The sequence below is a fragment of the Myripristis murdjan genome, chromosome 14, assembly GCF_902150065.1.
Source record: "Myripristis murdjan chromosome 14, fMyrMur1.1, whole genome shotgun sequence".
Classification (NCBI taxonomy): Eukaryota; Metazoa; Chordata; class Actinopteri; order Holocentriformes; family Holocentridae; genus Myripristis; species Myripristis murdjan.
The window spans coordinates 12,317,997-12,330,404 of NC_043993.1; the positions used below are offsets into that span (position 1 = coordinate 12,317,997).

The following is a 12,408-nucleotide window of genomic DNA, read 5'->3' on the forward strand; positions in this document are numbered from 1 at the left end:
CAAGCTAATTAATGTTTACTAATTCGACTTGAAAAGTTTAATGGAAACACAGGACTGCTGGTTTCTGCTGAATTAAAGTACAGACTGATGTCTCTGGTTCAACACCCAGTCAGAGTGCCAAATGGACATGAAAACAAGTGAAATGTCATTTAGTAGTTGTCTCAGGTTTAGTTTGTGAGGTATAATCCGGTGGAAAATCAGAGTTAACGGGGTGATCTTTGGAGCACGACATAGATCTGTACATTTGAACACTTACGGTGCGTTATGCGCTTCAACAACTTTTTTTCCAAATACACAGGGTTGAGTTTTCGAGTTGTTTGTGTAGTGTATAAAGTTGCTGTGTGAACAGGTAAGTGTCATGAGGTCAGAGCCGTGCAGGAGCTCCGGGGCTGCAGCTGCAGTCTCTCCAAACAACCAGCAGCCACAGCAGCGACGGGGGAAAGATGGCGACCCGAGTCCTTCAAAGTATGGGCAACGGCCTGAAACACACCAAACAGGGGCTCCAGGCCAACGGCCAGGGCACGGTCATCATCAGGTTGGATTTTTAACATGAATACCATGAATGCTAGTGGAAAAAATCTTAAGAATATATCGCATTTCTGTAGCGTTAACATCAATGACAAAGTATGGCATGCTAGCTAGCTAACGCTAAAGTTATGCTAACTACGGCGCCGTCAATTTCCATGTAACGTAGCTCACTTGCTAGCTAGCTAGGCTAGCTAGCAAGATATCACGAAATTGCTAATTTATTGCTGAAGCTAATTATCACCCCCTGCCCTGCAAAGTTACAAAGTAGCTTGTTGTAGCATTTGTTCGTCGCACACTTTGCATTTTTGTGCTTGGAAGTGCAGTAGCTTTGTGAAAAAGGCAAAACCAGCGCTGAGTTCCTGTCAGTCCAAACCAGAATACAACTTCAAGGTCAAAATGCAGCGACTGCCTTCACAGACACAGTTTGGTGTGTGTGGCACCGTGCTTTGCTGTGGGCACAGAGGAGAGGAAAGCTTGCCGTGATATCAGCATGTCATCTACTGAAGCCTTATGGTGTATTTTATCTTTGCTGAAAATGTTTGAATTTGGTCTGCTGTGTTGTGCTGTTGTAATCACGACTGCTGGAAACCTGCTAGTAGCTTCCTGGCTGTCAGTCAGCAGCAGCCACCAACTCTAAACAACATGCCAAGTGTCATATTTTCTGTTTTGAGCAAATAAAGTATCGAGAGGCTGCTCAAAAGTGTTAGTCAACGTGAGCGAGAAAATGTAGACTAATCCTTGGCTACTTATGGTCTTCTCAGTTCCTGGCCTCTTAGCTGTGGATTTTTCCTTTTTTTTAAATGGATGTGTTGGATAGTCTGGATAAATTAGTTCAAAGCTCAAAGCTGATCATCAGGAATAATGCTACCCAACACTGCCTTTCCACACACGTTTGAGTATTTTTTCTCATGCATTTCACACATTGACAATACAGACACACTTACTGTACATTTCAGACGTCTCCAAAATAAATTAACAGACAATAAACAAAATTAAGGCATTACAATTCGAGTAAACAATTACACTACCAAGAGTAAATAAAACAGTGGAAAAATTAAATAAAGTAACATTTTTAAAAAGGGGAAAAATATACATAGATTTATACATAGCTTTAACGACAACACAGTAGGATGGTCTTTTATGACACTAGTGTGGTGGCATTAGAGGGACCAGTCATGTGAGAGGGGAGATTCTCTGTGTACCTGATGTAAAGTTTCTATATTTTATAGAAAAAAAAGATCTTATTCCTTAGTTAATAGGTTATCTTTTCTAGAGGTATGCAATATGCAGTTTTTCCACTTCTGAGAGCCACTATTCAATTGGCAATGGGAGAACTTACTTCCATTTTATTGTAATACATTTTCTGGCAATGGCCAGTGGGATCTCTGTAAGCTTGATGTAAGAATAGATTTTGAGAGGCTGCCCAAAAGGCATATCTCAGGATCAGTTGGGTTCCACAGGCATTTTAAATGAATGTAGCCTGCATTGACCTGCATCTTACTTGATATTCCACCTTTTGAATGGTCGTGGGTTATTTTCGTGGAACAGATGACATGCATGTTTGCATCTCTCTTGTGCTTCTTTGTACCCCAGGAGCCTCTCGGCCTCCCACAACAGGAACCGTGAGGACAGCTGGTTCAAATCTCTGTTTGTTAGAAAGGTTGACCCCAGAAAAGACGCTCACTCTCATCTCCTCGCCAAGAAGGAGGACAACAACCTGTACAAAATACAGTGTATGTACTGCCTGTGGCTTGCTGTGGCCGTTGTGACGGCCCTTTGTACAGAACTAGCCCCCACCCCTTTGGTTGTGTTTTTCAATAGACTTAAGATGGATTAAAAGATGTAAGACCTGTAAGACCCTCTTTTCCAGAACATGTATGAAATCTGTCACATGTTGTACTGCCTCACTCAAGATTTTTTCCCCCTTGCAGTTCACAATGTCAAGCCAGAGTGCCTTGATGCCTACAACAAACTTTGGTAAGAGGCCCCTCCATTTCTCTCTAACTTTACCTAAAAGCCTGAACAAGGACGTGGTTTTGTAAACAGTGCACATGTCGATTTATTTGTAGCTGATTCTGTCCTACGTATGTTTGTTTTGGTGCATGTGCTTATCCTTAGTGAGGACGTTTTGCCTTCCATTCATGCCGACCCTGAGTACCCTTGTGAGCTGGTGGGCACCTGGAACACGTGGTATGGAGAGCAGGATCAGGCAGGTAAGAGCACACCCTCAAGCTCCTTGTCTGAACACACATTAACAATAACATGCCTTATCAAGGATTCACATTCAAGCAATAACCTTGGTTTGGATCGGCAGTTTGACTGATTGATTGAGTCCTGAGCACAAGAAAGCATGCATGAGACAAGTACAGTTCAAACCTGCAAAAACAGACTGAGATGATCTCATGAATCAAGGCACATGCGAGGTTAAAGCTTTAAAATCAGACTACACTGGAACAATTACAGGAATGAAAGCACTCGGAGATGAATGCTTTTTATAAGTTAGCCCGTGAACCCCCATAGAATACTCCTTCCAGGTTTTTGCCGCTGGGGAGTAGACCGAGTTGTAGGGGATTTCAAAACTGCACAATTTAATTTCTATTTCTGCCTTTAATGACTCAGTCACAGACATCTTTCCAAGAGTCTTACAGTTGCTCTCCTTCCCTCTGACACAAACAGCCACTTTTTCTTCTATTGCGCGTTAGTTAATTATAGCCAGGGCTGTGTTGCACATTCTCTGGCTGCAGTCCATGTTGTCCCTGTGATGACATTTGTCATTGCCCAGTTGTAACCTCCCTCTAGTGTTACAGTGCTTTCTTGATATATTGGCAACCTTATAAAAAAGAATCTAAAGGTCATTTATAATAGTGAGGTGTATACTAGGAAAATGTAGAAATTTATATTTAGAGAGAGAGGGTGTTTCTTAGACAGTATCTGAGGTGTATCCTGTGGAAGCTGGTTGGGATCTTTGACGGTCTTAGTGCTGCTGTGATCGTTGTTTAAATAAAATTTTAAGCTAAATTTATATTTCATCAGTATGATTCATTTAGACCATGTACTCAGTATATTTAGATTATTGTTTGTCTGTGTCTGCATCTCAGTGGGGTATCTGGTGTCGAGCAGGTTTAGCTGAGATTTTCTCTGTAGTATGTACTACTAGATTGTCTAATATTAGTGTATTGGATGTGATTTTGCTTGACTGTGATTATAGGATAGAGATATTTTTTTTTACTTTTTTAGGGGAAAATTTCTTTTTTTGCTTTTTCCCTCTGCCTCACAAGGTACAACCTCACTTATAAAAGGAAGTTCCAGATTCAAGCTAATGTCGGAGTGTGAACGATATGTGGCTGCCAGGTGTCGGTGGTTATGGAAGTATTTGAAGAATTAGTTGTGACAAAGCAGCTTTCATGCTGATTAAGGACGTTCACCCAGTGAGATTTTGAATTCCTGTCTTTCCTACATGCAGTCATCTTCATATCACTGTCATATTGTACGCAAGTCCACGTCTAGCATTTCTCCAGGATGTTTACATTTCAGTCAGTGCTCTTTATACAGCTCTATGTTGTTTAAGTAAGTCAGTAGATTTGCCACAAAGAGCCAAAGCACCTTTCTTTTTCCTCTTTTTTTTCAAAATTTGTTTTTGTTTTTACATGATGGTATAAAGGCCTCTGTGTTGTCAGTTGCATCTTGCAAGATGGTGGTATTTTAAAATGGCAGCATGTTTTTTCACACCAGCCTTTCACCTGTATAATGTTACCTATAAGTAAATGTAGTTGTATCAGTCAGCTCTAGTGTTTTAATGTTGCAGTTGCTTATGGGAATGGCCTGGAGTTCATGGCTGAAAGAATGAGGAAATGCTGGCTCGCAGACATGTATAAATGATAATAGAGAGCCACATTAATTTTCACTCTTCTGCTCCTTGTATCCTAGTTCACCTGTGGAGATATCGGGGAGGATACCCGGCCCTCACCGATGTCATGAACAAACTCAGGCAGAATAAGGTATGGGGTGGTCGGTTAGTGCAGCGAATTGGCAACTGGGGTCCAGTGAGCCACCTTTGGCAGTGCACCCCTTAAATATGATTCTGGACCAGTTTAAGGCCAACCCACCTGTGTGCAGTGAATGTTGTAGAAAATAGTTTCTGTTTGTATCACTTATTTGTTGTTTTTCAACACTTAGGATGTGCATCTGTTTGATGTTGCTAAATTAGTTTCTTTTAAAATTCATTTACTTGGGTACTTTGTGGGTCTAATCCATTTCAAAGGAGATATATGAGCAGGGGTTCCTTTTCCACTGATTTTTCAGTTTCACTGTATTGAGAAGGAAAGATATGATGGCTGAAAATGAATATCAAAGATAATTTTGTAATTAGCAAATCAGTTTTAAACTATTAAGGTCACCCGCTTCAAAATTAACCAGTTATTGCTCACAGACCCTGACAGATATATGAAATGCCCACCCTTGTTCTAACTTGCTACAGGTCATCATGCTTGCTGAGAGGTGTTTTTTTTTTTTTTTTTTTTTTTTTTTGTAGGTGCATAAAATGTCTTGATCTCAGTTGATAAAATAAATATGCCTGACTTAAATGGTCCTGATCTACCCTGCTGTCAAACCAGAGTAATAATACTTGTTATTATTTTAGAGTATTGGTGGGCTGAGCTGAGATTACTGAGTGACTTGTTTGGGAATGTTTGTCTTTGCTGTAGGAGTTTATGGACTACAGAAATGAGAGGGGGAAGATGCTGCTGTCCCGCAGGAACCAGCTGCTGCTGGAGTTCAGCTTCTGGAACGAGCCGGTTCCCCGCTCAGGACCCAACATCTACGAGCTCCGCTCATACCAACTCAGGGTAAACCACTGTCACACAGTGTGTGTGTGTGTGTGTGTAGGTACCTATCTAAGGCAGAACCACTGAGGGAAGTCCTCTCTGATGGACTCCATCCTGGACACAGAACAGTGCTGGATGCTACTGTCTCATTACCCCCAGTCCACACACACACACACACACACACACACACACAGATGCAAGATCTTTTTAATGATAACCGGTCAGACTTGAAATTTCCATTTCATTGTTTTTTCTGATTTGTTTTTTGTGTGTGTTGTGTTGTTATATTTTATTTCCCCCTTCTTAGCCAGGAACGATGATCGAGTGGGGAAATTACTGGTAAGGCATATTTTTTTTCTCATTCTGCATTTGTTTTTTTTTTTTTTATATTAGCAGGTCTTCAGGGTTTAATTAAAATTGTTCATATGATACTGAATTTGACAGTTTCACAAGATTTCTCCTGGTTATCTGGTTGTAGCAGAGCTGTTGTTATTTTGTATCGTTCAAAAAATCCTTACTACTATATTATTGCCTTTACAGATTGTAGAAGATGAGTATGAATTAACGGTATCTCTTGCCAACACAATCTGTGCATGACTCATAAGCATGAGCAGATAAGGATAATTTAAAAAATATAGCATAATTAACTTATATGATTTTTATTATAAGCTAAATCTAATTAACTTTACAATGACTGGTATTTCACTGGTTAATGCGATCAAATAAAAATGCAAAAAAAAAAAAATGGAGCATCAAGGTTTGCTGATGTGAAATTATGGATTAGAATATGGGGAAAACAATGTTGCACTTAATGGGGATGGAAATGATTGGGTTATCAGTGAATGGTAAGTTTAATTTGGACTTCAGTGTCCACCAGATTGAGCTCGTAATTGAAATAGCACAGCTCCTCAATAACAAACTTACGTAGTTGATTTTTATCATGTGACGTAACTGTGGCTGTGCTCTGCAGGGCTCGTGCCATCGAGTTTCGCCAGCAGAACCACGAGGCAGTGGGAGGCTTTTTCTCACAGATTGGAAGTCTCTACATGGTTCACCACCTATGGGGTAAGCAGGAGTCCCTGTAGAATATCTTATAGCCCTTTTCCATTAGTATCTACTCGGCTCGACTCAGCTCGACTCGGCTCGACTCTACTCGCCTCGACACGGTTTAGGTGGTTTTCCATTACAGTTGAGTAGCACCTCGCCGTGGGTGGAGTCGTCTTAGCAAGGCGGCGCACCGTCCAGCTCCCTCTGGATTCTTTGGGCCGCCACCAAGCTCAGAAAAGTCTCCACGTCTTTATTTGACCGCGGTCGCGGTTTGCTTGCCACTTTCCGGCTTTGACAACTTCACTGACGATCAATGCGCACGGCCGCTGTTGCCGTTTTTTTTTTTTTTTTTTTTTTAAATGTCGGGTTTTGTTTTCGTGCGGGAGTCGCTCTCGTCGCTCCCTGTCCAATCAGTTGCCTGCACGGCGTTAACGTCACATTTTCAGCTCGACTCAGCTCGCTTGGAACCCCGGCTGAGTAGGTGCTAAAATGGGACCTGCTAGCAGGTACTACGACCTAATGGAAAAGCTCTTAAACCGAGTAGAGTCGAGCCGAGTCGAGCTGAGTCGAGCTGAGTAGGTACTAGTGGAAAAGGGGCATTAGTGTTAGTAGAGGAAAAGATGAGGAATGGGTTACTTAACAGTGAATATTCACCTGAATGGTTGTCTGTTTACGCTGTAGATTTTGTTGCATCTCTGATGGCATTTGGACTTTTTTTTTCTTTCTAAATTTACGTCCAGGGAACATATACATTTTATATCATGAAAAATTGATTGATAAAGTTTAGCCAAAAGGTATAAAATTATCATTCTTCTAAGCATAAGTTTGATCACATTTGATATGAGCAAAAAGTCAGTTTGTCTTCCACTTAAATGTAGGCCTGAATAGTTAAATGAAATATTGAAATTGCATTGAGGCCCAGTGCAATATCCAAATTGCAAAAGTTCTATTTTTTTTTTTTTTTTTAATTAAAGTGTGACAAATTACCATTATAAATGAAGCATTGTGATACTTCTTTGTGGAGATCCCCTGGTCTACAAATCATTTTCCCCAGACATAAGAAAACATGTTTGGTTTGTTTCGTACAGATCCCAGCAAAAATCTTTTAAATTGTGTTTTTTTTTTTGTGCGTGTGTGTGTGCGTGTGTGTGCGTGTGTGTGTGTGTGTGTGTGTGTGTGTGTGTGTGTGTGTGTGTGTGTTTGTAAAATTATAATCCAAAAATAATCATTCCTGCTAAAACTGTGTATTATACCAAAATTGCTGTCAAAATACTTGTAATATAATTTCACCATAACTATGCCCTGAATTAAAGCAAGCAACATTATCCATTTTGTTTTCATGTCAGCTTACAAAGACCTTCAGTCAAGAGAAGACACCAGAAACGCAGCCTGGCAGCATGAAGGGTGGGACGAGGTGGTATATTACACAGGTAAGTCTGTTCTCTGTTTTTTTTTGCTGCCTCATCCTCAATCCCTTTTAGGCTTGGGCAGCATCTATTTTTTCATATCTTCCTGATATTTTACTAGGGTGTATGATGGTATTTATGTGTACAAACAAACAAAAATGTAAAAGCTGATCTGCTGGTGATAGAAGTCATTGTAGCGTGTGTGACATTGTCTCGTCTACAATGCTGTGTGTCTAATATGCAGCCTACTACAAGACAAGTCTTGCAGGGTTTAAATCCTTGTGGCTCATTGAACAATGCATGGGAAATAAGAGCCGGTCTTCCAGAGATTCAGCGTACCTTGCTGCAGGAGGACGCAATGACAGTGCTGGCACAGCGGAGATGATGTTCAGGTGGTGGCGGCGGCAGAATGGCTGTTGAATAAAGTCATATGGCTACTGAACTGCTTTGGTAGTTGGAACAAGTCATCTCAGATAATGTGTTTTAGGTGATTTTTTTTTTTTTTTTTACTAGTCCTGTAATGTTATCCCCACCATCTCTCTCAGCTCAGCAGCCTGTTCCATGAGAATGACCTCTGGTGGTGTGTGCTGTGCACTACAATACATTACCTCAATACAGCATCTCCCTGTCAGTTTAATAGAAACAGGAGCATCTGTATGTTTGACAGTATTGAAAATCATATCTTCAGGATTTCTAAATACCCTGGTATACCATAATACCTAAGCCTAATCCCTTTCTAATGTTTTATCCACATGAAAGAAAGGCATTAAAATCTGATACTGTAATAATTGTTCTCTTAATTTTCCTCCAGTTCCTCTTATTCAGCACATGGAGTCGAGAATAATGATTCCCATGAAGAGCTCACCCTTGAAGTAACCCCTCACCCACCAACGCCAAGGGGACGTTCAACAAACTCAACAACCACAGCGACTACCACACTGATCCATAGAGTGTAACCAACTATCGGGAGTGTGCACTGCCAGGGATTTCAGAGCAACATCAACATGTAATTTCAGTTTCTTTGTTTTCTTCTTTCTTGATTTCTTTATTCCCCTTTTCTGTGTGGGCCTAGATTGTCTTACTGCAGGTGATATTGTCAAAATTACTATCACAGAATTACTATCACAGACTATCTGTTACAGCAGTCAAATTGTTACTGATCCATAAATGTGCTGTGTAGATGAAACATTTGATGCTCTCCTCCTCTTCACTGTCTCCATCAAGGGTCAGATTATAAGAGACTTGTCTGATGTTTTTTTTTTTCCCCCTGAAGATCTAAAAACCACTTAGACTGCTGTTTTTGGTTATTGAGATACCGGGCAGGGTGTGACTAGGATGTTTTAGTAATTTTAGTGCAAGTTAAAGGGGCTAGAAACCAGATTTTCCAAAATCTCTTGGAAAAATTTGATTGTCTTTTATAAAACTATCTTATGAAGCAAAGCTGAAATGTGCTGCATGTGACTTTTCTTACACATCAATTTTAGCCCTGATAGTTGCACTAACAATTATGACAAATGCTTTCAAATCCCGCCTCCAGTATTTCACAATTAAAACAGCCCAAGGCTGTTTTGGATCAACAAAACTCTCAGTTCCTTAGTTCTTTTTTTTTTTTTCTTTTTTTTTTTTTCTATAAATTGGATGAGTTTCTTAAGAGTGTTAATTGTCAGCTGCAGGGTGATGGTCAGTTTTTGAAAGACTAGTATGTTTACAGATGAAAGATTTAGTGCTCTATAATGCAGCTGAGTTGATTCTGCTGAGTTGATCTTGATCCAGTCCACTGATTCTTATTCGTAATTGTGGTTCAGAATCAGTTTATGGATAAAAGGAGTTATAACTACATTGTTACCAGGACAAACAGAAGTTGAGGTTCACAAGCACACGTGCAGGTGCAGTCCTGTCGTGGATGTTCCCGTGGGAAGAGGGGAACTTCTCTGGATCTCCAGTAGGAGTCCTGTTGCAGCCTTTGTGTCTTCTGTGAAACTGACCACATCTCCAGGTTGTTTGCTAATTTTGAGATCGTGACACTTCTGACTCCTGCAACAATGGAGAGGAGGCTAAGAGGATTGTTGATAAATGTTACAAAAAAAAAATGTTTTTGACATAAGGAAAACCAATCAGGACCTACAAACTGCTGTACATTGACCAGTAGGCTTATCCCTATATCATCAGTCATTAAATGTAATGCCAACCGGGTGGCTGTGTGCTATAACTGAGATGAATGTGTTTTTTTTTTTTTTTTTTTTTTTTTTAATGGTCGATTGTAGATAAAACATAGTGGGCTTATTGGCCAAGACAGAGATACGGTTAATCATTTATTTGTAAATGAGGTGGGGAATTCTAAATCTATCATGTGTTGATAAACAGGTGGACAGGAGAAGAATATCTCTATGGTAAATGTGAAATGCAGTGCTTTAATAAGATTAGTTGTACATATTGAAGTAAACTTCGGATGAAAATGGAAAAAGTGTGTTTTGTTTTTTTTTCCTTATACTAAATAAGATGTTAGGATGACTCAGGGTTCTCAATGGCTTTTTGTGGCGTTCTCTGAGATTTGGACATGGTTCTGACCTTTTAATCCACCCGTTCATGACGGAGAAGGGAACATGAACATCCTGAAAGGTGCAGGACCAAAAAATATTTTGAAAGTGCCCGCACACTGAAGGTCTTTTTCCTTGGCAGATTTAATGTGATTAGTGACATTCAAACTCCAAAGAGGCAAAAACTTCAGTGTGCAGACTTTCTCTGCATTCATCCGCCTACACAAGCAGAGCTGTCCAGATATTTCGATTATGGATGCACAGTATTTAATTTGTTGCTGATATTCCAACTCTTTGGCCGATTGCTGATACCAATTTAATGTGCATATATTTTGTCAAGTAATTGCAGATAACATCAAGTCTCTCTTGCAGTGGAATTAACATATGCCTTTTCTTATAGTGCCTCAAATTCTGTAGCAGCTCAGGTTTCTTAGTTGGAGTCAGTCATGACGAAAACCAAACATGTTCAACACAGTCAACAAGATAAATAGAGAAAATAAGCACAACACTTAGTCCCACACTAAGTGTTGGTGAATTGGCTCTTTGCTGCAAACTCATCTGATGTGTTTCTCCCAAAGGAAACTCCACTTCAGGATGAGAAAGCTAGGAAGGCTGTTTTTTTTATTCATACGTTTTATTCATTGATGAGGTTTTTATTTTTAAGACAGAAAATATATCCTGATCTAAAAAAAAAAAAAAAAAAAAAAAAAAATCATTATATATTTGGTTACACACACGTTTCACATAATGTTTTTGCATCTTTCCTTAACTGTATTAGAGGGTTAAATTAACACATTTAATATAATCTTGTGTCAAGCAGTTTGTACTTTTGCCTCATGTGCATCTTTTGATTTTAAAAACAAAATTTCATTGGTTTAAATAAAAATAAAGACCAGTTTGGCAGGTTGCAGATTGGTGCAGTAAAGGTGAGCCACTCATCATTTGTTTGCCTGCTCTGCCATTGCTTGCTTCACGTCGTCAGTCACCTCATTATCACCAACAGGGGTCTCGAGTACAGAGACGAGTCTATTGTGTCTGGCTGCTGCAGCTGAAAGGCTGCCTGCTTTTCTCAGGATAAATGTGTCAGCCCATCCGTGAAAATGCTGAACACAACACAGCGGTGTAATGTGGAGGCTCAGACACATTCCTCAAACACTAAACTAAACAAGACATAGTCCAGGTCAGGACGACGCCGGAATTCATTTACACATCCTGGAGAAATGTTAGTGTACAAGTTTGGAAGTGAATCAGTCGTGTGGCACGTTTAAATTCAATAGATGACTGAGGAAAAACAACGTTTCCTGACGGGATTTGAGGCGAGTCCTGTGTGGATTATTATGTATCACTGTCCGTCATCCCGTCAGAGGAAATCTTTAGGTTTAAACAACACGGGATCTTGTGATTGACAAAAGCCTCAACCAATCACATACTGCGCCTAGTGACGATGTTTGTGACGTAACCTGGCCAATCGGCGCGCCGGGTAAGCTCTGGGGTGTTCGCTGATGCCTCGTTCAGGTGATATCGGAAATCTAAAAACTTTCGGCTGAGCGCACTTGTGCGACCCGACAGGACTTCGGCCAGGACCGTGCGAGGGTATATAATACAGTAATTACCCGTGTAACTTACTACATCAGTGACCTTTTCCATTTACAATGAAGGTAAAATAAAACAAAAAAGACATACACCAATGGATTTTATTTGACTTAAGTCAGTTTAAGTGATTTACCTAAATGTGACGTTTAAGGAGCAGGGAAACCTTTTCAGTTGATAGTTAAAAATGATGCACTTTACTTTTCAGTGTCATTGTTTGGTGCTGTATGTAGCACTGACTCGTGTTTCTGTTCTCAGGTGTTGCTCGGTTAATTTTATATTTAGTAATTCAGTCAAAATAATTAGGCTACATGCCTTATGCACATTTTCTTTTCCTTATTTTTAACCGCTGCAATACAACTTATTTGTTGATTTAGCCACTTCTTGCATGGTTCATTTAATATATTTTCTGAATAAAACGACGTGGCATCTTGTTTTTACTGTGCAATAATCTAGAGGGAGTTGACAAAAATTCAG

At 39.9% G+C, this 12,408-nt stretch overlaps 1 protein-coding gene across 2 annotated transcripts; it reads left to right on the forward strand.

Annotated features, from left to right (window-relative positions):
- The first annotated feature begins 356 nt into the window (after positions 1-356).
- Positions 357-10,268, forward strand: LOC115371367 (protein NipSnap homolog 2). 2 transcript variants are annotated; one of them, XR_003929365.1, is made up of 11 exons: positions 358-535; positions 2,122-2,261; positions 2,460-2,505; positions 2,647-2,741; positions 4,456-4,526; positions 5,232-5,372; positions 5,659-5,690; positions 6,322-6,416; positions 7,745-7,828; positions 8,616-9,684; positions 9,726-10,268. XR_003929365.1 is itself a non-coding variant. In XM_030068705.1 (10 exons), the coding sequence occupies exons 1-10, from the start codon at positions 444-446 to the stop codon at positions 8,678-8,680; spliced, it is 861 nt and encodes a 286-aa protein (XP_029924565.1). In that variant the 5' UTR covers positions 357-443; the 3' UTR covers positions 8,681-10,268. The 2 variants fall into 2 exon arrangements, 1 of the variants encoding a protein (XP_029924565.1); XM_030068705.1 differs by having other exon boundaries at positions 357-535; positions 8,616-10,268.
- The last annotated feature ends 2,140 nt before the right edge of the window (positions 10,269-12,408 follow it).

Bases quoted from the DNA above. Each gene is read 5' to 3' on its own strand.
- LOC115371367 (XM_030068705.1), top strand. From the start codon at position 444: ATGGCGACCCGAGTCCTTCAAAGTATGGGCAACGGCCTGAAACACACC. The intron at 2,506-2,646 runs GTAAGAGGCCCC...GCTTATCCTTAG, and splicing joins GATGCCTACAACAAACTTTG to TGAGGACGTTTTGCCTTCCA. The intron at 5,691-6,321 runs GTAAGGCATATT...TGTGCTCTGCAG, and splicing joins ATCGAGTGGGGAAATTACTG to GGCTCGTGCCATCGAGTTTC.